The sequence below is a fragment of the Hyalella azteca genome, unplaced genomic scaffold (assembly GCF_000764305.2).
Source record: "Hyalella azteca isolate HAZT.00-mixed unplaced genomic scaffold, Hazt_2.0.2 contig6875, whole genome shotgun sequence".
Taxonomy (NCBI): Eukaryota; Metazoa; Arthropoda; class Malacostraca; order Amphipoda; family Hyalellidae; genus Hyalella; species Hyalella azteca.
The window spans coordinates 102,007-125,796 of NW_025937016.1; the positions used below are offsets into that span (position 1 = coordinate 102,007).

The 23,790-nt window shown below is 37.0% G+C and overlaps 1 protein-coding gene and 1 long non-coding RNA gene across 2 annotated transcripts; both read left to right on the top strand.

The window, feature by feature from the left end:
- Positions 1-490: 490 nt before the first annotated feature.
- Positions 491-16,965, top strand: LOC108677668 (chloride channel protein 2). The gene is made up of 23 exons (XM_018165924.1): positions 491-610; positions 1,972-2,071; positions 2,605-2,781; positions 3,112-3,240; positions 4,086-4,219; positions 4,772-4,928; positions 5,931-6,056; positions 6,789-6,873; positions 7,585-7,686; positions 8,718-8,820; positions 9,304-9,435; positions 9,616-9,778; positions 10,176-10,291; positions 10,930-11,182; positions 11,364-11,484; positions 12,151-12,269; positions 12,722-12,951; positions 13,197-13,832; positions 14,393-14,571; positions 14,965-15,052; positions 15,337-15,477; positions 15,713-15,799; positions 16,789-16,965. Exons 1-23 carry the CDS (start codon positions 491-493, stop codon positions 16,963-16,965), a joined length of 3,675 nt encoding a protein of 1,224 aa, XP_018021413.1.
- Positions 16,966-18,335: 1,370 nt separating this feature from the next.
- On the top strand, positions 18,336-19,743 carry LOC108677678. Its single transcript, XR_001931276.1, has 3 exons — positions 18,336-18,409; positions 19,022-19,106; positions 19,687-19,743. It is a non-coding gene; the product is annotated as an uncharacterized LOC108677678 (long non-coding RNA).
- Positions 19,744-23,790: the final 4,047 nt, after the last annotated feature.

Sequence of the window (23,790 nt, forward strand, 5' to 3'; positions counted from 1 at the left end):
TCACAACTGTCAATGGACAGACGAGACGGGCTAAGGTAGATGCAGCATGGAGCTCCACCTCATTGCATCACAGCGACCGAGCTTTTTCTTATCAAGTTTCAAGGCAATTTTTTCAGTTAGGGTACACAGTTCACATGGCCGGCACACATTATAGATCAAGACACTCTTGACTTTACTTTAACCACAAACAAAAAACCCTCTCATGGATTGTGCCAGAAGGCATGATAGATCATACGAAAATGACACAAGCAGAAGAGTTTTCAATAACTTGTTGCACCTAGCGCGGAGATCGCTAGCTGCATGAGATCGAGCTTTCTTTCTCGACTCAACACAAAAGCATCTGTGGTTAGTCCTAATATTTCATTAGATACATCATTGTTGACGGATCATCATGATAGCTATTAGCTTCCAATGTATTTTTGGTTGCCTTTAGTTATAATAATCTTAATTAAGTTGCCCCGGTTCGTTAGAAAGTCATCGACATATCGCCATGTCGCGCTTGCAGGTCACAGCAAGCCGATGGCTGTTCGGGATGAACAGCCACCGGGAAATTCCCGCCACCATCTCTATTGTAAGCAACGATGCCGTACTCTGCGGTGTCTCCCGCAAGGTCTGCAGATGTCCAAAACGTATATGTCTGATAACTCCATCATAAATTTTAGCAACTCGATACCTAGAGCTCATGACATTATTCAGAATTGTTTTCCGTTTCATAACTATGGTGTTTTTTATGACCTATTTAAAGAGGATCGAATCACTATTAACAGGATTGAATCATCAAGTTCACAAGATTATCTTCTGTTGATATTTAACAAGCTCTCACTTTTGATGCCGAACTCAACGGCGCTGCCTCATCGCATTGCGTTACTCGGAGATTGAAGGTCTCCTGGCGCTTCAACTCGTCGACCCACACAAATTACAAATTTGATAGCAAAGAAAACCATAAACAGAGTTTCGAAGACAAACTCTTTCGTCTCTTTAAAAATTTAGAGAACTCAAATAAAATTAGCTGAGAAAATTTGAATAATTTGATAGCAAAGAAAACCATAAACAGAGTTTCGAAGACAAACACTTTCGTCTCTTTAAAATTTTAGAGAACTCAAATAAAATTAGCTGAGAAAATTTGAATACTTTATTAGAAAAAAGTGTTTCCTATGTTTATAGTTATTGCTATATTAAATTTCAAAAGACCGAATTGCATTCATGAAAGCATTTATTAACGACTTTTGTTTTATAACCTGGAACGTTTGACGAACATCAACATTCATAAAAATTATCTAGAGAAAGCGTGAATAAAGTAGGGATAAATAAAGTATGCCATTCGATGTGTCTATTAACTATTGCTCACGAGAAGAAAGCATTAAAGCAAAAGAATGCCTTTAAAGTAGAATATAGCATTCAAATATATAGTAACTCATGAAAAAATCTATATTCAATTAGTAACTATTAATTTATGTTCAATTTAAGAACCGCTTTTGGTGACCCTAAAGATTAAAAGGAAAGATAAAAGAATTTATAGTAGAATTAAGAATATTTTGTTGTTGAATCTGCAGGAATGTTTTATAACGGTAATTCGAATAATTTCATGTAAATTAACGGTAAGCAATGACTTGAATTCAGTGAAAGTTTTGCGTAGAACCGAAACTCCGGTGAATAAAGTATAACTATCCTGTCACTTGATCAGATTATGCTTCTTACTTAATATTATTAATTTGCCCATTTTCGCTGGCGCTAGCGTTCATTAGGCATAAATATGAGCTGTATATTCTCTGTTGAAATTGGAGGGAGTTTGATGTAATTATATTGCTCTTCCAAAAGTGAAATATAGACGGATGATGTTAAGGAAATTGGTTTTAACCTTTTGTGCGACAAAATTATTGCACTAACTAGAAGAATTTGCTGATTTTCATATATTGTAGTTGTTCTTACAAAATCGCTTTATAATTTTCTCGGGAACTTCTTATTTTACAGATGTATGGCAAGTACCGCAAAGAGCTCAGTGAGTTCGCTAAGCAGGAAGCCAAGTTAGCCAAGAAAGAAGCCAAGAGACTTCAGAAAATTGACCCCACAGGTGAGATCCTCGTATTATAAGTCCGCCAATAGACTATTGTACAATATTTTTTAATTTATTGCCCCTTTTAACGGGGGACACGCTTGATAATATTCATCATGATAGCAAGAGTGCGTGAACGTAGACTGGTGTGCCTGCCAGCGGACTTTGAGTTGTAATTTCGTACCCGATATTTGAATAAGATTTGTACATGTAAATTAGGAAGAGATTTTGGTCAAGCCGTATTCATTGAATTTCTGTCAAATAAAATTCATGTTTCCTACAGAAATGCCTGACACAACTGATGCTAACGTTAGATAACTATATTCAAGTTTTTTTTATTATTTTAAAATTTGCAGGTTTTGCTTATAAATTTGCTATTTATGCTTTGAATTTTCAACAAATTTTCGTTTATTACTCCAAATTTTTACTGATGAACTGGGAGCCCGAAAGTACTTAATCATTCCCATAAGCGTGGTTTATTCTAAACGTAATTGAAATAAAATGAATATTTATTTTGAAGTGATTTACATAAAAGCTTTATGCTTCGGCAGGCTTGAGGCCACGACGCAACTGGCTACGGCGGTGGGCGGCGAGCGGGCGCCACGGCGGCTGGAAGTTCTTCACAAACTTCGTCAGGAAAGGCGACTGGGCCTTCCTTCTCTCCCTCGGCATGACCGTTGCGTGTATTTCTCTCTTCATGGATATGGGCATAGCGACCTGCAATAAAGGTGATCCGAATATAACATTTATTTATTATTTTAACAAATATTTACATTATTTGATTATTGTTGTAATTATTAAAGTTTGAAACAGAGGATGAATCTAGTTTAAATTAAATATATTGAACTGTTCTAATAAGCGGTACCATATATGCTGATCCATATTCACTGACTAGAGCCCAATCAACGTGAACTTTTGGTTGCAGTTGTAGTCGTAATATTATATGTTTGGTTGAAAAAATTTCAACAACTTTTTTGTTGTTGAAAATTTTTCAAAATAAAATACATTTTCGCAAATTTCACATTTCTAAAAATGTGATTCTGTGCTGATCACTACAGCGCAGCTGTGGGCGTACAGCGAGCTGACGACGGGGGTCTTCCAGAAATATATCGCATGGGTCACCCTGCCTGTCATGCTGGTGCTCTTCTCTGCATCCTTTACACAGTTCGTCGCGCCTCAGGCTATCGGTGAGATGTTAATAAATAATTATATTTCTCAAAACATTTTCATCCTATATACAGTGTATCTTGAAATTAATTCTGGTCGTTGAGCTGAACTTATTCTTACATAGAGTATGTGGAGTTTACTCCATTAACAAAATTATTTATCACAACTTTACGGTCAGACGAAAATAGTACAGAGTTTATGAAGGCGTCGGCAACGAGGGAAACTCGCATCATTCATCATGGTAGGAACTTAAACAATTGAGAATCCGGCGCGTACTACACGCCGAATGTGATTGTTTTTTCACGTATGTCGTGTAAATCAGTCTATACTCAATAGAATAGTAATTGATTTTAAAAATGTATATCTAAACAAAAGATGCGCCCTACAGAAGCAATGAGGAAAGGCATTATTTTATTTCAATTGCTGCTTGCATAACACAGGATTTTGTCAAATAAGATTTATTTGAATTGAGGTACGTTATACCCAATATATGAAATACGTAATGGAGAATTAAGAAAAGTTCGTGAAGTTTTTAGTAAACTGGCACTGTTTCCGTAATCTGACTTTAAATTGAAATAACTTCTCTTCTGTTCCGAATAATAGTTTGATAACATATCTATAATTGACTTCTCGCCACACATTCCTTATCACAGCATTGAGCATGCAATTTTCCTGCTGCACGGGCCTTCGCTGCTTTTATATGGCTACGTTGCAAATTGCTTTCTCTGCTACGCTGTTTTTCCATTTGCGGGAATTGTTTTTATTTAATTAATTCTTATACATGTAGCTAGTAATCCTAACATTAACTTGGTTGGATTTTGTTCATCGTTGTATATTTCTGCAGTAATGTTTCCCCACAAACCAGGGTCCGGGATCCCTGAGATGAAGACCATAATGAGGGGCGTGGTCCTCAAGGAGTACCTCACATGGCGGACACTCGTTGCCAAACTCGTCGGCCTCACCGCCACTCTCGGGTCCGGTCTGCCACTCGGCAAAGTGGTAGGTGTTGTCGCTATATTCTCGTTATCTGCTTCTTATAGTTCGTCTTACACTCTTACTCAACTCATCGCTGTGTGGCCGAGAACTTTGAGTCAGTGCTTTAGAAGGTACCAATGCGGTCTCGTGTATTCATAAATGACATTACATATCAATGAAAATTACAAGACGCGTATGATAAAGTTGCTTATGTTGAAATTGGCCAAGGGCATAAGGTGAAAATATTGACCTGGAAGAGAATACGTCCGAGGTGATAGGTAATGAATTCTTATTTCCGCCAATGAGTCATGTGAAGTGCTAAGCTGCGGGTGAAGGGAAAAAATGGTATAAAATTTTATTTGTTTTATTCGGCTCCTCAATAACTCATTGGGATGAGGTGCGGATGCGTACGAGTTTGCGTGAATGAACTTGTTGTATTGTATGTAAAGGGTCCGGCCCTGCTCTTCTCGACTATATTTCTAAAGACTCAAATCCCGACGTAATATCTACCTTTTTAATTATGCAAGGAGGTTTCTGCAAGAGATTTTAACGAGTTAATGTACATTAATTGCACAGGGTCCGTTCGTGCACATTGCGAGCATGGTAGCGACGCAGCTCCGGAGCGTGTTCTCTTCTCTCCAGGGCGTGAGCCTAAATGAGTCCCGCAAGACAGAGATGCTGGCAGCGGCCGCGGCCGTGGGAGTCGCCAGCGCCTTCTCTGCTCCTATAGGAGGTGATAACAGTTATATTGTTATTGTATGGTAGTGCAGTATAGCGCTGTCAGCGTTGATTAGGCCGTTCGACCTGTTACCGATTCATCATAAAAATGTCACAGCTTGTTGCGGTCTAGAATACGCAACTCGCTTTCTAATATTGCTGTGCTTAACTGTCTTGCCACCTCACCGATTTTACCGGAAATGCCGCAGTTTGCTAAGATCGAACCCACAACTCATTGTTCCAGACTTAATTGGTACTGTATGTAACTCCTGGGCCACCCTGCTCACCAGGGCCACCCTGCTCAGTGTTATGTTATGTGCTATGAAAAATTTATTCATTATTAGATTCTAGTGGTTTCTCATTCGATGTGACTTGTGCTAGGTCGCCGAGTCGACGAATGCAGGGTCTAACTAGCGTCGGAACATGGTTGGCGATTACGTACATCAATCAAACGTTACTCCACTGTTCGGGCTTGTCAATGTTGACCCATAGGCTGGGATGGCCGGCTCTGTTCTCGGCTCTAAATCGAACATCGAAATGCGGATTTTAGTTTTGAGCTTCTGAACATCAGCCAAGTTGTCTGTAGTTGTCATTTTTGTTGTACCTCGGGCGCTGGCTGTCACTCAAGAAGTCTGCATTTTCTATTTTGGCGCCTGACTTCAGAGAGCGGTTGCAGCTTGGAGGAAAGTTCATGACAATTTTAACTTCCAATTCCTGGTACCATTGCCAGTGTGGGGATGGACTTTTGTAGCGTTATGAAAAGATCGAAGTTTTTGTTAAATTAACGACTTTTAATAATAACAACACTCTACAAGATGCTGAAATTTATAGGGAGCTCAACGTCTCCATGAAGCATCTTCAATGTGGTCAGATGGAGAGATTTGGCGTCAGTGTCGTCCATGACGCTGTGAAGACCGCTCTACACAGCGACAGGCTGCTATGCAGCTTCGATGTTAGACAATAAGAGCAATTATATATCAGTAAATACGCCACTTAATTGCAATTTACTTGGCTACAGGCGTGCTTTTCAGCATCGAGGTCACGGCGGAATACTTCGCCGTGCGCAACTACTGGCGGGGCTTCTTCGCCGCCGTGTGCGGGTCGGTCATGTTCCGCCTTCTTGCCGTATTCTACTACGGACAAGGTAAATAAATACTCTTCGCTAATTATTGGTCTTCCTTCTTGAATTAAATGAGTTTGTTAATACTCCAAGCCCAAGTATTTAAATTTGTTCAACATTTATTATATTATTATTTAGCTACTTTTTACTGTATTCGATATATTCGATTCTTAACCATTCCACTCGATTCGACTCACTCCACTCCACTTCAATTCACTCACTTATATTCATACTTCTTGTGCCGCCAAGAGTTGAGCCATGTAACGAATCCAACGATTTATCGCAGTTACAATTTAGATTCACACTTTGAAACGTTATTATGTCTCAAGCAGAATGAGGCACTTGTAGAGAATATGCAATTTATTTCGCACTAATGGTCAAAGGTCTTGTTTGAAGTCCGTCCTATATCGTATTTTACCGACAAGCCAACTTCATTTTTTTGCATTAAAATTGCAATTAAGACATCATAATGGAAATAAGTATCCTAACCTAAGCGGACAATGCCAGCCTATGTAACAGTTTCGTCGATCTCAACTGTGGCTCCGAGGCCACAAATCATGCTGACGAAAGAGCTCAGGTTTTTTGCATGCATGGATTGATAGTGTGATTCTTTAACACGTGCAGTTCTTCATTGCAAAACTTGAATGAATTCTGAAGAGATATACGTCTAGTTCAGCCTGTAATTATGGAAAACTAAATTTATGGACTGATTTATTAAAATGTTGTGGAAGTAAAATTTATGCGTTCCTGTGACAGAAACGTTCACGGCTTTGTTCAAGACGAACTTCAAATCAGATTTCCCATTCGACCTGAAGGAAATCTTTGCGTACATGTTCCTTGGGTGAGTATTTTGAATTATTTTAGTGAGATATATACATCATTTATATCTCTACTGTTCTAAGGTTTAGCAATTCATGATTGATATCATAGCTAAAGAAATGAACACTGAACAATAACGTGCGTTATGTGCACATGATTTATAAAAAGGTTGCTGTGGAAAAACAATAGTTTAATATAGTTTGCTTTGTGCTGAGTGTTATTTCTTATACAAGCCAGCAAAAACTTGAATGTGTATAAAATTTAGGAGATTAATAATCAGAACTTGATAGAGTTTTGCACGATTTCTATTTATTTCGGTCGTGAGACCACAGGAGTATTGCTCTGAGACGTTGCCCGTTATATTAATTATATTTTAATATATTTATATTATTTATTTTATGTATGGACGAAGGCTCTCAGCCTCAGCTGCACATTTTTCTTTACACATTTTCTGTGAATTTATCTTGAACGTTGGATACGAAGATATTTTAAATTTACTGATTTATCGATAAGTTTATAATCGATTCGAAATGTATCAAAATTTATTATAAAATTTTCTTACTTTCCACATTTTTTTTCGTCTGTATATGTTAAAATCAAATTAAAAGCGTTTCACCATGATTCAATATTCATGACCTATCAAAGAATTGTCGTAAATATATCTGTAGAGTAAATATATCTATATAGTAAATGTATCAATAGAGTAAATATATCTATAAAATATATTTTCCAGTCTGGTCTGCGGTCTGCTAGGGGCGCTGTTTGTATTCGTGCACCGAAATTACGTGCTCTTCATGCGGCGCAACAAGAAAGTCAAGAATTTCCTGCAGAAATAGTAAGTAGTGGCTATGTCAATCAATCAATAGTTCAGAAGTAAAGTATATTTCATTTAAATGAACTGAAATTAAAATGAAAAATTTGCAGAGAACAGATATATTATCATTTCCAAACTCCAAAAATACCAGCGAAAGAAGCCGAATCAATATTCAATTGTGTTCTTAGTATTCAATGGTTAATTATGATTTTTTTTAATTTTTTTGCTTCAAAATTTTTAGTTTTTTGAAGCGTATATTAAGTGAATTTTCGGTTTTGAATTGATTGACTCTTATATTTTTAGTTTCAAATTTTCCCTAATCAATAACCTGTGACGAAGCTGAAGATTTACGAAAATTTTTTTAATTAAAATTCCATCTTCATTTGTTTTCATAATAAATGTACTTATTATACTTTGGAGAAACGTAAAAAAATTGTGTGAAACTAATGAAGTATAAGGTAGCAATCAATATCGAATGCGTCGAAATATTTTAGCGTTTAAATGAATGCTAACAGCGAAAACAGCGTTCGGAAATAACCTAAATGCTCGCTAACCAAATCCATCATCAGTGCCTTCGGATGAAGTTAAAGACAATATCATTAATTAAGAAGAATAATAATCGAGTCGAATCTGAATAGAAAGCAACAAAAAATTTTAAATTAGTAAGATAACAGCATAAGGTACATGTCAAGAATGTCTTGACTGACATCACCGTGCTGACATCACCGTGCTGACATCACCGTGCTGACATTACCGTGCTGACATCACCGTGCTAACATCACCGTGCTGACATCACCAGACATCACCGTGCTGACATTACCGTGCTGACATCACCGTGCTGACATCACCGTGCTGACATCATTGTGCTGACATCACCGTGCTGACATCATTGTGCTGACATCACCGTGCTGACATCACCGTGCTGACATCACCGTGCTGACATTACCGTGCTGACATCACCGCGCTGACATTACCGTGCTGACATCACCGTGCTGACATCACCGTGCTGACATCACCGTGCTGACATCACCGTGCTGACATACCCTCAACAGCCGCCTGATGTACCCGTGCCTGGTGACGCTGGTCTACTCTTCTCTCACCTTCCCCCTCGGGTACGGGCAGTTCGTGGCTGGGGAGCTGTCCACCCCCCGCCAGGTGAACAAGGAAATGCCGAGTTTTTGACACAAGTTGGAATAATAATAGCGTAATCATTAAATTTGTGGAATGTTTGTGAATAATTATATCAAAGAAAATTCAATTTAAAATCTTAATTGTGGATATGAGCGTCAGTTCGTATTTAATTTTTACGGCGCCTTTTAAAATTGAGAATTAATTGCACAGTGCGCTCAAAGATAGATAGATAGATAGTTGATCGAGATAGATTGAAAAATATCGATTTTTATTAGCTGTAACTTTACTTTGTATGATAGTTTACATTTCAATTTCACGGAGTGTAAATATACGTTATACCATACGTGTATATTTGCCATACCATACGTGTATATAAAATATTAATCGGTGTTAAAATTAATTTCACATGTAATTTTTCCTTTCTGAAACGACTACAATTAGGTTAACTTGTTTCTAATACTAATTTTTAATGGAATATATCTTCTTTTCATATTGTTTGTTGCTCAGGTTATGGATTTATTCAGCAACTTCTCGTGGGTGAGCGAGCAGCACAGCCCCGAGCAGTTCGAGATCGTCCAGCACTGGAGGACGCCATGGACCGGCATATTCGTCAACCTCGTACTGTACTCCGTCTTTATAGTGAGTTGCTCCATAATGTAAAGCTTATAAAAGTTTTACTGTAGAGCTTTTTGAAAATGTCAAATGAATCACAAGAGAATATTTTCAGTAAGTTTACTAAAATTATGCACCATTTTGAAAATGTCAAATGAAATCATAAGAGAATATTTTCAGTAAGTTTACCAAAACTATGCACCGCAGTTTTTCTGGTTGGTGGTAGCGAGCACGCTACCCATCCCTGCGGGCGTCACTATTCCATTCCTGAAGATCGGCGCTGCAATAGGACGGATTCTGGGCGAGTTCATGGCCTATGTTAATCCTACAGGCATCGGTTCTGGTGCCCTCGTGCACTCCGTAATCCCAGGTGTGATTATAATCAGCGTGTTTTTATGATTTTATTGGAGTAACAATTGCTATTTAAATGAATGATTTTTCGCTTTGTAATTGAAACGGAAAACATAACGTACAAAATGTACCTTTATCTAGGCCTCTAGCCCTGCTTGCACCTGAGACGATTGAAAGTAATCCTGAATTTCTATTGTTTATGAATTTTTCTTACTTTTGTATAGACAAAGAAATGGTAGCCTACAAACTGGACTCTGCAAGCTTAATTTATGCAGGCTCCAATTTGGAAGCGCCGGCGGCGGACATAGCCGTGTTCAAGACATCGGTTACAAAGGATTAAACCGGATCCTACGATGCAGGCCTTTTATTATATTCCCGCTTAAGCTCCGCAAGCATTTTAATTTGTCTTGTCACAGGCGCGTACTCGGTGGCAGGAGCAGCGGCCTTTGCCGGCGCGACGACGCACACCATCTCCACGTCAGTGATCCTCTTCGAGCTCACGGGACAGATCACGCACCTAGCGCCCGTCATGGTAAAGAGATACATTAGCTTTAGTGAATTTAATTATCAATCTAGTATATATCATAGTGGGTATACTGTATACTAACATAAAATTCAGTGCCTATTGTTAAATATTTAATTGTTCAGGCGTTTGTAATGCATTTTTTCCTCTTTTGTAAGGAAGCCACGAAAAAACGCTGCGAGTTGTTCATTGAATGAGTTTCATTTTAATTGTTAAGGAACACTCGTTCTAAACAAAAATTATTTTCCAAATATCTTCATTAAAACGTACCTGCGACCACATCCATCATAATTTTCAAAAACTTTTATTGTATACATGTACAATCATTACCTTGATTTTAATTTCTTCCGTGTATATTTATATCTAGCTTTTCACTGATGCAAAGTACAATATTGTACTTGTACTCTAAAAAATTTGTTAATGCAATGATTGGGTTGACCTCTGAAGCTATGGTAAATTTTCTTGGCGTTTTCTTTGCTTTTAAATTCTCTGTAAAATTATTTTTAGTTTTAAGAATAGCATTTTTATTCATATTGCGTGGTTCAATCACTATATATTGCTACTCTTACATGATACAGTAAGATTTCTGCATTGTCTTCCCTCGGAAAAGCTTTGTGTAAATGCATGTATTATTTTTGGTATTTCAGATAGCAGTGCTAACTGCCAATGCTGTAGCAATTTTGCTTCAACCCTCAATTTACGACTCTATCATTCTTATCAAAAACCTGCCCTACCTGCCCGAAATTCTAACATCTGCATCAGACGCCTACGACATTTTCGTTGAACGCTTCATGGTCAGGAAGGTGAAGTATATCTACCACGGCATCACCTACAAACAACTCAAAGACACGCTGCTTGCTTCCGGCAAAATAAGCTCACTGCCGCTCGTTGATTCGCCGAGTAAGTGGCGTGATGATTTATCGTGCATATTCAGTTAGTATAAACGAATCAATTCTTCAAGTAATTTAAATATTATTCGATTTTGTTATTTCTCATTGCTCGAATTTTTAGAATGAACCTAAATTAGTACAAGTGGCACAAGTTGATGCAAAGAATTGTTCCAAGTATTTTTCCATTGCAGCATCGATGATTCTGCTTGGGTCCATCCAGCGAGACGCTCTCATCTCGCTACTGCAAGCTAAACTGGAGCAGTGTAGGGACACTGGACAGTTCTCCGCTGCCTGGAAACTGGCCATTAAGAAGTCAGTAAAACCTGCCTCACTCGTATTCATTGCTTGAAAACTTTAGCAAATTACATTCAAATTAGAAAAATTACTTATTTTTAGGGAGAAGTTTGAAGAAAAAAATAACTAATGAAAACTGAAGCTTGGCTCAAGAGATGTGGCGACCAATGAAACACTTGAAGCTGCCTATTGATACTTGGCTTGAGACTCAAAGATTACGAGCGGCATTTATTACAGAATAACGTGTATGGTTTATGATGAATTTTCTACTTCTTAACGCCGTGATTAATTAGATCACAGAAACTAAAATATTGTCGGATTGAGCATTGTCTCGACTTATAATAATTTTTATTATTTTTATCACTTTTCAAATTATTCCGATGATATTGATTATCTATGTATATTTTATCTACTGTCAGTTTTCAACGTAACTCATATTGTGTTCTGTTTCTAAGCCATCTACGCTTCGCAAATCATTTACATACAATTTCTTTTTAGTGTCAAATTTGACAATTAAGAAGATGATCTAGTCGTCATAAGCATATGCCTCCTTCATGTATCATGTGAGGTCCTGTTCAATTAAATAAGTGATGGTGATTTCAGTATAAATTTGTGTTATTCAAATGAAATCTTAAGGAATAGTATCATAAAATTTAATACATGGAAATATTATTTGTATTTCAGAGCACAGGAAGCTCAACCTTCTAGAAAAACCTCAATCAAGAACGTTTTTGACTTCACCTCGCGGTCTTCATCGACTCTAAATAAACTTAAGAATGTTCCCAGAATGCGACGAAGATCAAGTGAGTTTCACATTAGCAAGGATAACACATAAAAATCTCTAACAGTGGTAAATTAGTTGTCCGGGAATTACGGGAATTGATTGACAAATAGTTGAACAGATTTTTTGTATACTCACTTCACCGACTTAGAATAACGTTCGTGTCTTTAAATAGGTAAACATGCATACTTCAAATGATTCATCTTGATTACATAAAAATTTACATTTCTTTTAGTCTTTTGCTGTTTATTTAAGCACCAAAGAGTTTTTTGTGCATACATAGTTAGCCCGTCATGCTCATGCCACGAATGTTTCGTGAACTCCGCTCTATATGAAAATATTTCCTACCATGCTACTAATTTTTTATTTTCCTTTCACTGATTACAATAATACTGCTGAGTAAATTTTTTTGCATTGCCAGTCAAGTGATGGTTCCATTACGCATTGGTTGTCCATCTATATCGCAATGTGCAGGCAGTCTCGAGGACCTGCGGGTGTTGCGCAAATCCATCAAGTCCCGACCACTGAACTCTGGGCTTTCGGCGCAGCTGGAAAAAGTTACAAACGCTTCCTCCGTTCCGTCGACCGATACCCTGACGAGTACGAGTCCCAGGCTACAGTCGCTCAAGTCTCTTTCGTCAAGTTCTCTCAAAAGTCTAATGCCTGAGTGCGTTAGAAATAGCGCGTCTGAAAACTCTGTGGAGGTGAGCTCAGTTTTATTTATCAAGTCAGTTGCTGCGTTGATTTTTGCCGTGTTGGTCTGTTCTGGCAATTTATTTTTTAAATGCTTAGTAGCTAGCTATAAGCACAATAAATCCAATCATGAATATTTGCTATATATTATATTTATTCCATGTATGTAGTAGGTATATAATATTTTATTAAAAAGAATTTACGGAATATACGAATTGTAGGCATATCATTATATAAATATCATGCATATCCAAAGCACCGATTGAAGTCAAAATCGATGGCTGAGGTGGAAAACGACTCGACCATAGCACTAAGCGGCTCCCCGTCGACCATTAGCCCTCATCAGATGGCCACCGAGCACGCGGCTCCAGGAATCAAAGAAACTTTTTCCCTGCCAAATTTAGCTAAAATTTCACCGCCTGACCAGCCTATACAACCCGATGAACCGAAGTCCGAACTTACCCAAAGATCTACAGGAGGCAGTCATGGTTCATCGGTTCACCAAGATGATAAGAAACCTGAGCTTGTAAGGAAAAATTCAAGATTCGCGGTCACTAGAGTTTTGTCACCCATTGACACGTCATCTGGTGCTGCCAATGAAACGGAATATGCATCCGGAGTTTCGGACGCACCAGCTTTTTCGATTGGTGTACCTTCAGTAAACCCGGAGAAAAAATTGGATCCAGAAGCAGACATAGCAACAACAATTGATAATCTACTTGAGGAGGCTCATAAAAAAGCTCAAGCAGTAGACACGAACTTCTCTAAAGCTCCCACGAATCTTGAAAACTCACCGACTGACAAAGATGGAAACTTGGCGGCGCATCACAATGGGAGCGCAACTCACTCTACGCCTGGCACCGGATCCTGTGTAGTTACTGTTAGTAACGAGGCAAGTCACGAGCCTTCATCATAATTAAGGGCTACTAAATAATTCTATTATAATATTACGATATCTGTAATAATATTAAGGTATTATATCTTCAAATAAGATTATTCTTATTTGAACATTTTCGCTCTAGTGCGGCGCATACGTTTGCTGTAAGAGAAGGTTAGTTTGTGCAAATAATTTGTGTGTCGAAAGCAACAGATATAGAAAAGATGCAACGTCTGCCGCATCTAGAGTCCATATATGTTTTACATGCTTTATTATTAAACCGTTGCTAGCTAAAGCAAGAAATGCTACTTTTTAAAAGTCATGCTTCTTTGAAGTTTACCAGTTTGCCTTATGCATGAAGTTTATGTTATTTTTTAATTCGGTTTCGAAGTTTCATAACATTACTAACCGAAAATTTTTCCTCTAACCCAATAATTTAAACCGACGATTCTCGCTAAACTCGATGCGATTATGTAAAAAATTTAGATTCCTTCATTTTTTTAGGAATTAAAAACCCAAGGAGAGCCAGTAGTTCTTAGAAAAAAAAATTCCGAGCGCTCGATACCGCCACGCAGGAGCATTCTCAAGAAAACCGCCATCAACGAAGAAAAAAAAATTCCGAGCGCTCGATGCAGCCACGCAGGAGCATTCTCAAGAAAACCGCCATCAACGCCCGGGAATCCGATGATCATTCATCGAATTCCACCTTGCAGCGGGGGCCTACCTACGCTACTTACCACGGTGACACTTCCAAGTGGGTGTACATTGTTTTCCGGTCAATTGCATAGCGGAATATATGCTTATTTTGTTGAAACTCTCAATTCCTTCTCTGCATGCTCTTCAAGTTTGTTTTTAATTTTGAATATGTGAATTTTTAAAAATTTTCAAACGGTATATAATTGTATACCGCTATCATAAGCGCATTTTGTAAACCCTTAAATTTTCATTCTTATGTGACCACAGAATTCAATTAATATTGTTACATTTTTTAGTTGTATTTTTTATTCATGAAAATTATCTCCCGTTCTTTTGCTAATTATCATTCATTGTTGATCGGTAACTGTATATTACTTTTATGTCGCACTACTTAAAGATGATGACACCCAAATATGTCCTCTTAGTCTCATACTTTGTTCATTAATTTCAGAAACTGGCGCACGGCTGTGGATGCTCTTCGGAGAAAAATGATGCCCAACGACACGCCCACTGGCAGTATTAAATCTAACTTGTCTCTGGTAATTTCAAGATAAAATTTTAGCGTGTCACTAAGTTAAATTTATAGAAAATTTTAGAGTAACTCAACCACTTCTCGCTTCTGACCCAATAGTCTTCTATCAGTTTTTCTGGGCTATGGTATTTCCACCGCTGCTGTCGTTATGCAAGTTATACTTATTTGTTATGACCAATTTATTTCGCATGAAATATCAAGCGGTGTGAGTAATTGTTAAGGACTGGGGAAGAAACAAGACAGCTGTGCTTCATAATCTATTGTTGTTTTAACTTGATTTTTCGGTATCAGCGCTGGAAGCAGGTGATGGAACAGTCGGCGCTGGAGCAGTCAAAGTTCGAGGAGAAAGTTTACAAGGAGACCGTGGATTTTTCCACCTGTCCCATAGACCCCTCACCGTTCCAGCTGGTCGAGAGTACCTCACTCATTAAGGTAAATTTGTTAAAGTCGTTCTATAATCCTGTAGATACTTCTGGAAAATAAATATTGAAGGGTAATCTCTGAAGTAGAGGCTTAAAATGGTGGATTGCAAGTGTGCACCATACTTTTTAAATTATCCTCCTGTATACTACACGAAAATTTAACCTCAAGCAGCTCATCGTAATTGCACGTCTTCATCATCGATTCAACTGACGCACTGCATGTGTATTAATGTCAACACCCTCAGGTTCACTCGCTGTTCTCGCTGCTTGGACAAAATCACGCCTACGTCACGGTGCTCGGGCGGCTCATCGGCGTCGTCGCGCTCAAGGAAGTAAGTCTTGCTGCATCACTCATGTCATATCTCTTTTCAAACTGGGGATGATTTAAATTCCATCTTTGTACCCGAGAACTGCATTGAAAATTGGATGACAGTAACAAATTTTATTTGATTCAAAATGAATATCATAGCATGGGATTGATGAGAAAAGACGGATTATCTTTTTACAGGAATAATAGTTAAGAGAAGAATTTAAGAGGAAACCTCATATACATACATTTGCTGAAGTTTGTTTGCTTGTGTGTGTGAGTGGGCGGATTTCTTTTTTTGAAGCCATTTAAAATAGGAGTCCTATCTTCTACATAAAATGTGGGTATGAAAGGTTCGCTTTTAATTAGAAACTTAAGCTATATTTTCACAGGATTAGATACTACGGGAATGAAGGGATTGGGAATAACAGGATTCCCAGTTCACATCAATTATCAAACCAGCGTCTTTATTTGATAAGAATATATTGCTTCAAGTTTATTAACGGGCTATTACTTTATTATGTTAATTATTATTTGATATTTGTAAATAATTTTACTTGCACTTAAACTTTTGAAAAATGATGGGATTTATTTAATTAAACTTTGATGAATCAAATTAAAAATGGCTTAAATCAAAAACCCTTATTTATTTTTCATGTTTCTTCCATAATGCGATACAATATTATCTCCTATTTGTCGAGAAAAATTTTTTCTTCTCATTTGAACCTTGATCCATATTTATTGATTCAAAAGCGTTTTTGCGAATTTTGACTAAACAACTATCGCTCCTTGCATAGCTTGCTTCTTCATTATTCAGTTATGAACTGAGACTGAAAATACTGTTTTAAGTGGAATATACAGCACTGCTCGAATTGTGATCAGACGGGCAAAAAATATCACTATCATATCATTCTCATATTGCACGCTTTTTTACTATATTTTATCATCTCCGTTTTGTTTTCAATTATTCTCAGTTAATATATAATGTTACCGTCTTTATTACATCGACATCAGTTACGCGCAGCCATCGAAGCCATCAACAACGGCACCCCGCAGCCCAACGACGACGTCGGTCCCGACGAAGGCGTCGACGTAAACGACGAAGAAAGCAACGTTGCGCTCATGGCACAGAATCTGAGGCTTGGGAAAACTGAGGGTTACTCCGAACATGACACAGGGAATCGGCGGTAGTTGCGTTCGAAATTTGTATGAGTTTTCAACTGATGCAGGATACCAACGACCAAGCTGGATGCGAGCAAGGGATGGGATTGTATTTACTTGAAGCACATCACGGAAAGAGATCTGCGAAGTGGAATGCTTGTTTTGAAAAATCCACAGAAGAATTAATTTATAGATTGCCTTCGTTAATCGTTAAGAATGAAGATATTTAAGCAGAATTTTTGCAATCCATAGAAAGACTAGGATATTAATGTTGATTATCATATTTCGGCATATGAATTATATTATTAGACATTAAAAAAATATTTGTTCACCATTTCTATCAATTTACATTAGCTAACAACCCACTAGTTGTTAGCTAATGCTTGGTCGGTTTATATTAGAGCGGGCTATTTTCATAATTGTAAAATCACATTTAATTACCCGGAAATAAATAAGGTTATCAACAGATTATAAATCCACATAACTACAGAAGCTGTTGAACTCACGCTCACCTGTTTCAAGCCTATAACATAATTCGAAATAACTGAAACATCTTTTTTCTTTCTTAATTCAAGGTTGATTTTAATCAACCTTAATCAATAATCAAATTATTGATTTTCCCAGCGTGAAAATTTTCGAAAGTTTACGTGCGATATTTTATTTTTTGAAACTCATGCCTGCTCTCGTGTTTTTTATTGTACCAGAAGTGCACTGTAATAATATCGTGATGTGTAAGTGTAAATCGTCATATTTCATGTTTTGCTTGAAGGTTTCTTGTTATGGTTCAGTCTGTCCTCGGCATTTGCTGCACTGTCACTGTACAAAGAGATGAATATAATAAAGACAAATAAAATTGTAAAGTTTTCGTTTTGGAAAAATTTTCATATCCATGATTAATATTACTTACATCTACATGATATATATATAGCATTAGAAATGATTTCAGGGAAGCTAAGGGTTTCATAACATAACATAACATAACATAGTGATGTCGGCTCTGAAGTGTAGGCCTGATGTGGCCTGTCGCCGATTCTTTTCCATTTCGTGCCTTGACAAATTTTCATTTTACCAATATCTTACTAAAATTTATCCCCTAATTCCGGGGCGAATAAATTAGCATCAAGCTATACAAATGCTGTCTCCATGTATAGAACGGAGGTCTAACATTTTTTGAGTGTATATCATGGATATATTAACTAGAATATTGTTCATTCAAAAACTTACTATCGCTGTTTAAGTAGCAGATCACATTGTTATACGTATTGCACTTCCTTGAAGTCGGACTTATGGATAAAACCCAGTTTATCTACTGTCAAAGTTCTCAAAATATTTTTCAACTCGATGACAGGCGTGCTTTTCAGCATCGAGGTCACGTCAGAGTACTTCGCCGTGCGCAACTACTGGCGCGGTTTCTTCGCCGCTTTCTGCGGTGCTGTTATGTTTCGTCTGCTCGCTGTTTTCTACTACGGCCAAAGTACTCACAGATCCTACTAATTATAACGTAGAACTAGTTTCACTGCTTTCTAGTTTTTAATAATTGTTACTTTACTTTAACTAAATGTGTCATATCTTGTCCGCTTCTCGTCTTCTTTCTTCCAGTTTCGAAGCAATAAAACTTACTCTTCTAATTATAATGTAGAAGTAGTTTCACTGGTTTCTAGTTTTTAATAATTGTTACTTTACTTTAACTAAATGTGTCATATCTTGTCCGCTTCTCGTCTTCTTTCTTCCAGTTTTGAAGCAATAAAACTTATTTTGTCGCACAAGTAAAAATGTTTTTAAATATATCGTTGATATACTATACTAGTGTAGTCAGGGCAGGTGCTGTTCTTTAATTCCCAATAATACTTTTTGTAACGTTTCTGGAGGTGGATAATTACTTTACCTCATAATGAATAATGTTTACCATCTTAATAATTACCCAATTAAAAAAATGAAAAAAGTCTTCGATTATAATTGAATTCTATCTTCGGCAAAATCTGCACAAATAAATGAATATTAGGGTGTGTATTTTGATATTATAAGTAGTTATTTAACTATTTGATATTGACGCTTTCATTCATGAAATTTATTTTTTTCCCTACAGACACTTTTACTGCTTTGTTCAAAACGGAATTCAAACACGATTTTCCATTCGACCTGAGGGAGATGTTTGCTTACATGTTTCTTGGGTGGGTGTTACTCGTTTCAATGAATTTTTCAACTATCGGGCACAATATCGGGAATGCTGAAAAATTCATGAAAAATTTTCTAATATGAAATAAATCGTACACATATATTTGTGAAAATAATCGTGAGCGACAAGTACCTTTGGTTGATTAAGGCTTAAGAAGTTAAAAATAAAATTATGTCTAATCATCTACAAAAAAACAATGATCTTCAAGCTGTAAAACATTTATTGCGTATGATTTCTCAACGAAACTTGAATCTTCAATCTTGATCATGAAACTAACATGAGCTCCTTGACTCTGAGTACTATCATCATCGTCATTAATCTACGATGACAACATCTATAGATGATTTTTGAGAAATGGACTAAGCTCCGGAAATTCTTCCTTCCACTAACAATCCATGCAGGTTTTCTTATTCCACCTTCAATTTAAGAAAAAAACAAAGCGAAATGCATATCCTGGTGATTTTTCATTACTTCAACTCGAATATCAATTGTTCAGTAAATCCCACATATTGCTCTAAGTATTACCATTTACAACTAAATTGCTGACGAATCACCAAATAAATATAATTTTTCAGACTTGTCTGCGGACTTCTAGGGGCGCTGTTTGTATTCGTCCACCGAAATTACGTGCTAATTGAATGTATATTATATAACGGCTTCATATTGAATGAAGCCGTTAATCAAAATATACCGTCATTGCCGATAATATCGCCGGTTGCACTAAAGTCACCGGCCTTCGATAGAAACGATCTATCTTATAAACAAGACGTAACCACATCTCTCTTGCTGTAATCTGGTACAATCCAAACAGATTAGCTGTCATTATCGAACACTACAAATCGTAGCCCTGACCTGTATTATATGGTTTTAAGTGACAAGCGGCGAGGCGTTGGCAGTTTTGACTGAGTGGCCTCTGTAGTTGTAGTTTATGGGGACATAAAAATGAAAAATCAGCCCACAAAATAGATACATTAGCTTAGGTTTTGCTGCCAACCGTGTGCTAACAATGACATATGTATGATGCACTTGAAAATAGTTTATCCTTTATTGATTTATAGAAGATATGACAACTTTGCACATGAAGAAAACGAATGTCTGGATAAACTTATTTAATTCGATCAACCAAAACATTGCTGCGTTCTATACAAATCAGATTAGCGGCTTGTTCCAGATTACAAGATCAGATGAGAGGCTGATGTTGAGGTCAAACTAGAAAGCATATAAAACAAAATAAGTTCAATGTGAATATACATTTTCGTTAAGAAGAAGTTGTGAACTATCGAGTGATAACAGTTTGCATCAATAACTCATGATAGAAAATACTGTGCGCTAGTGCGCATGCACAGAATAATGTCCCCACAATATTGTGAGATTGTTAAATTGACGAACTAGTTTTATACGAGAATATGGGAGATTCAGATCTCGAATATTTTCACTGGTATCGTGAAATTTAAATTCAGCGTCAATTATAATCTTCTATGGCGTCAGCAAGGGATCAAAGAAATAAAGGATAAGCAATATAATGGAATTTTTTTGCGCAATGACTAAAATACCCATTTAGGGAACTGAATCAAAATTTCTTATTCCATTCCTAACCTATTACCTTAACACAATTTAAATTACCATTACCATTACAATTTATGCTGTCTCATAATTTTTCTTATTTTAGTTTGGGATCGGAATACAGCGTTACTACTGGCTAGCATTTAGCGAGTTTAGATACTTTGGCCCGTATGCTAAATAGGGCACTAGCACTACGAAGTAGCACTATGCACTACGAAGTAGCACTATGCACTACGAAGTAGCACTATGCACTACGAAGTGTCCTGTTGGTATGCTAAATAAGTGTCGTCGTGAAGCGCGGTGTGTAGGACACTTCAGATTTTTGTAGTGCGCGTTATGCTTTTGGCCCTATTTAGCATACCAACCGTAGTGTTCCATGCCGCACTATGGCTTGTAGTGCGTAGTGCTACTTCATAGTGCTAGTGCCCTATTTAGCATGCCAACCGTAGTGTTCCATGTCGCACTAGTAGGCACTACGGCTTGTAGTGCGTAGTGCTACTTCGTAGTGCTAGTGCCCTATTTAGCATCCGGGCCTTTATCTCCCTCCGTGTAATTTTATGTTATGAGTTAAGCGGATCAATAAGTTTTGCAACGAGTTGAGTTCTATGATAACATCGTAGTCGCTCAATGGGCAGACTTCGCGCTAAATAAAACTAAGAGACGGTGATGCCTATATCTCGGTAACCTATAATGATGATTTAAAATTTGAGCCCAACGACGCAGTCGCGGATACGAAACTTTCTTCCCTCTTTTAAAAAATCAATCCTTGTCACGATTTACTATAATTTCCTTGCTAAACTACCCGAACCTAGAGAATCTTATTTGATTTATCTATTACAATTTTTCCTGTCTTTTCGTATGAACTTGGAGATTAAACTAATTGCAGTGCTTAATTAAATGTATCAGGTAATTTGGTTCATATGGACAGAACTTTGATATGTATTCAGCGACTGCTCACCTTGTTGACTGCTCACCACAGCTCCAATTGCTAACGTTCAACTTCAGAATATCCCATAAAATTTTTGCATATAGTCTCATTATGGACTGCCTTAGACTCAGAGCAGGAACTGATGCAACGAACGATATGAAATAAAACTTTAGGTCTTGTGGCAACCACCTGGCTTGAGGTGCCCACTGCCCACCGGTCGTCCGGTTGCTCAGCGTTCAGTCGCGCGTCAACAATGTCGGAAGGATGTGGTGATAGCGGTGCCCTATGAGCTCTACAAGGACGATTCTTGATGTAACAACTTATTTTTGGATTTTTTCAAACGGCTGTTTGAAGAATCATTCTAATTTTTGAATGTTTGAAACGAACTCAATAATGCTTGGGTTATAATATTATCGCGTTATTGATATCAAATGCGTTTCTTGATGAATTACCTCTATAAATATATTATAAAGAATATGGCTATTTGTTCGGGGATTGTTCAGAATGAAAACTCGTTGTGGATTGTAACGGTTTCTGAAAACAAAGAATGAACAATTTGAACTCAAAGTTGAAGTTATTCGAAATTATGAACAATATAGAGAAAATATATGAGGTTAACATGTAATAAAATGATCACAACATAAGTAAATGATAACGTACCAAATTGCTGAACAATCTAGGGCAAGTTGGTTAAAACTGGATTTTGCCTGAGCTCATCAACTCTGGTCCTACCTAAAAGGTCCCAACCTTATGTACACGGAAGAAGTATGTTCAGTAAAAAATTATTTACATATATATTATTCCGTCTTTGGGGAAATTTCGCAGCGAAATTGGACGTTCATGATTTATTTATGCAGAAACCGCCTCCATAATTATTTTTATGCAAATGTGAATGAAGTTAGTGAGGATGCAAAAGTACGTACAACATCTGAGTACAACACTTTTGCAATGAAGCTATATGAGAGGCAAATAATTAATAACAATACATTTATTTCGGATCGTTTTGCCTAATTTGTGTGTTGGCGTGAGTACCTCGCTAAATTGCTCGAAAATTCGCTTCGTCGACTCGAGGTTTGGAATCGAGGCTTTGAAGTCACTACCGCTTTGCCCTGACCACAATTTCCATGTTCCTTCATGTTAAAATATAAAAAGATGTAAATTATCGTTTTAATAAGCTCATTAATAAATATTATTTTGACTGAACTTACTCACTGTTAAACTTACTGCGAAAGGAATAGTTTACTCACTGCTAGGATATTTCTTTCATAGGAGAGCAGTTACTTATTCATTGCATATGGCTTCCAGTTGGCTAATTAGTAACATTCCATTTTTGCTCCTACATTCACGATTTTGTAGGCACAATAGCCACGAGGTTGCATACACATAAATAAGGCGTGAAAACTTCTCTCATTTTTCACGACTTTTTCAGCTGAACGCTTTTAAACATTACTCGAAAACAAGAAAAATTTTATCTGGAGATTAAGTTCACTTTATTCTATATTAGTGGTGGTAGAGGAGCGTTGTGTGTTTATAATATTTCCTTTACTAGAACAAAACACTGATTTAAAATTGTCGAACTTGAAATGAACAACAATTATTCACTTTAAAATCAAATAATATGTGACTATGTCCGTTTTGCTGGAAATCGGTTTTAAATAATATTTTAACTATGTGTTATTCAAAATTTAAGAAAAACTTTAATATGAGGTTCCTCGGAAAATTAGGAACTAAAATTAAAATCATTGTTTATGGGCGAGAAAACCGCATGGAAAATTCAGAATTACAGCATCATTTTCAGTCAATATACTCCCATTTCAATTTTTCAAGTGATTGATCCTACTTTGATAAAATTTTCGCTCATTTTGTTTAACTATTTTATAATTTCGGTAGAATTTTTCTTTTTCGTTCACGATCATTTTTGTTCCACGATCATCACTTACAGAAACAATCTTCATTTTGTAGTCATCGCACATCAGCCTTTCTCAGATTATGCTTGCACCGAATTGTGTTCAAGCCTTCATTGTGTTCAAGCCTTACGCAGAAAATTGTGTAACCTACTGTTCAAGAAACTTATTGTCTACCACGAACCTCTTTCTCACCTAAACGAAAGACGAATTGTTACTCGTCAGATCTCTATCTACAACATGTATTTTAATCTTTTCATATCATGTATTTCTTGTAAGCAGAT

Bases quoted from the DNA above. Each gene is read 5' to 3' on its own strand.
- LOC108677668 (XM_018165924.1), top strand. From the start codon at position 491: ATGTCGCGCTTGCAGGTCACAGCAAGCCGATGGCTGTTCGGGATGAAC. The intron at 4,220-4,771 runs GTAGGTGTTGTC...TTAATTGCACAG, and splicing joins GTCTGCCACTCGGCAAAGTG to GGTCCGTTCGTGCACATTGC. The intron at 11,183-11,363 runs GTAAGTGGCGTG...TTTCCATTGCAG, and splicing joins GCCGCTCGTTGATTCGCCGA to CATCGATGATTCTGCTTGGG.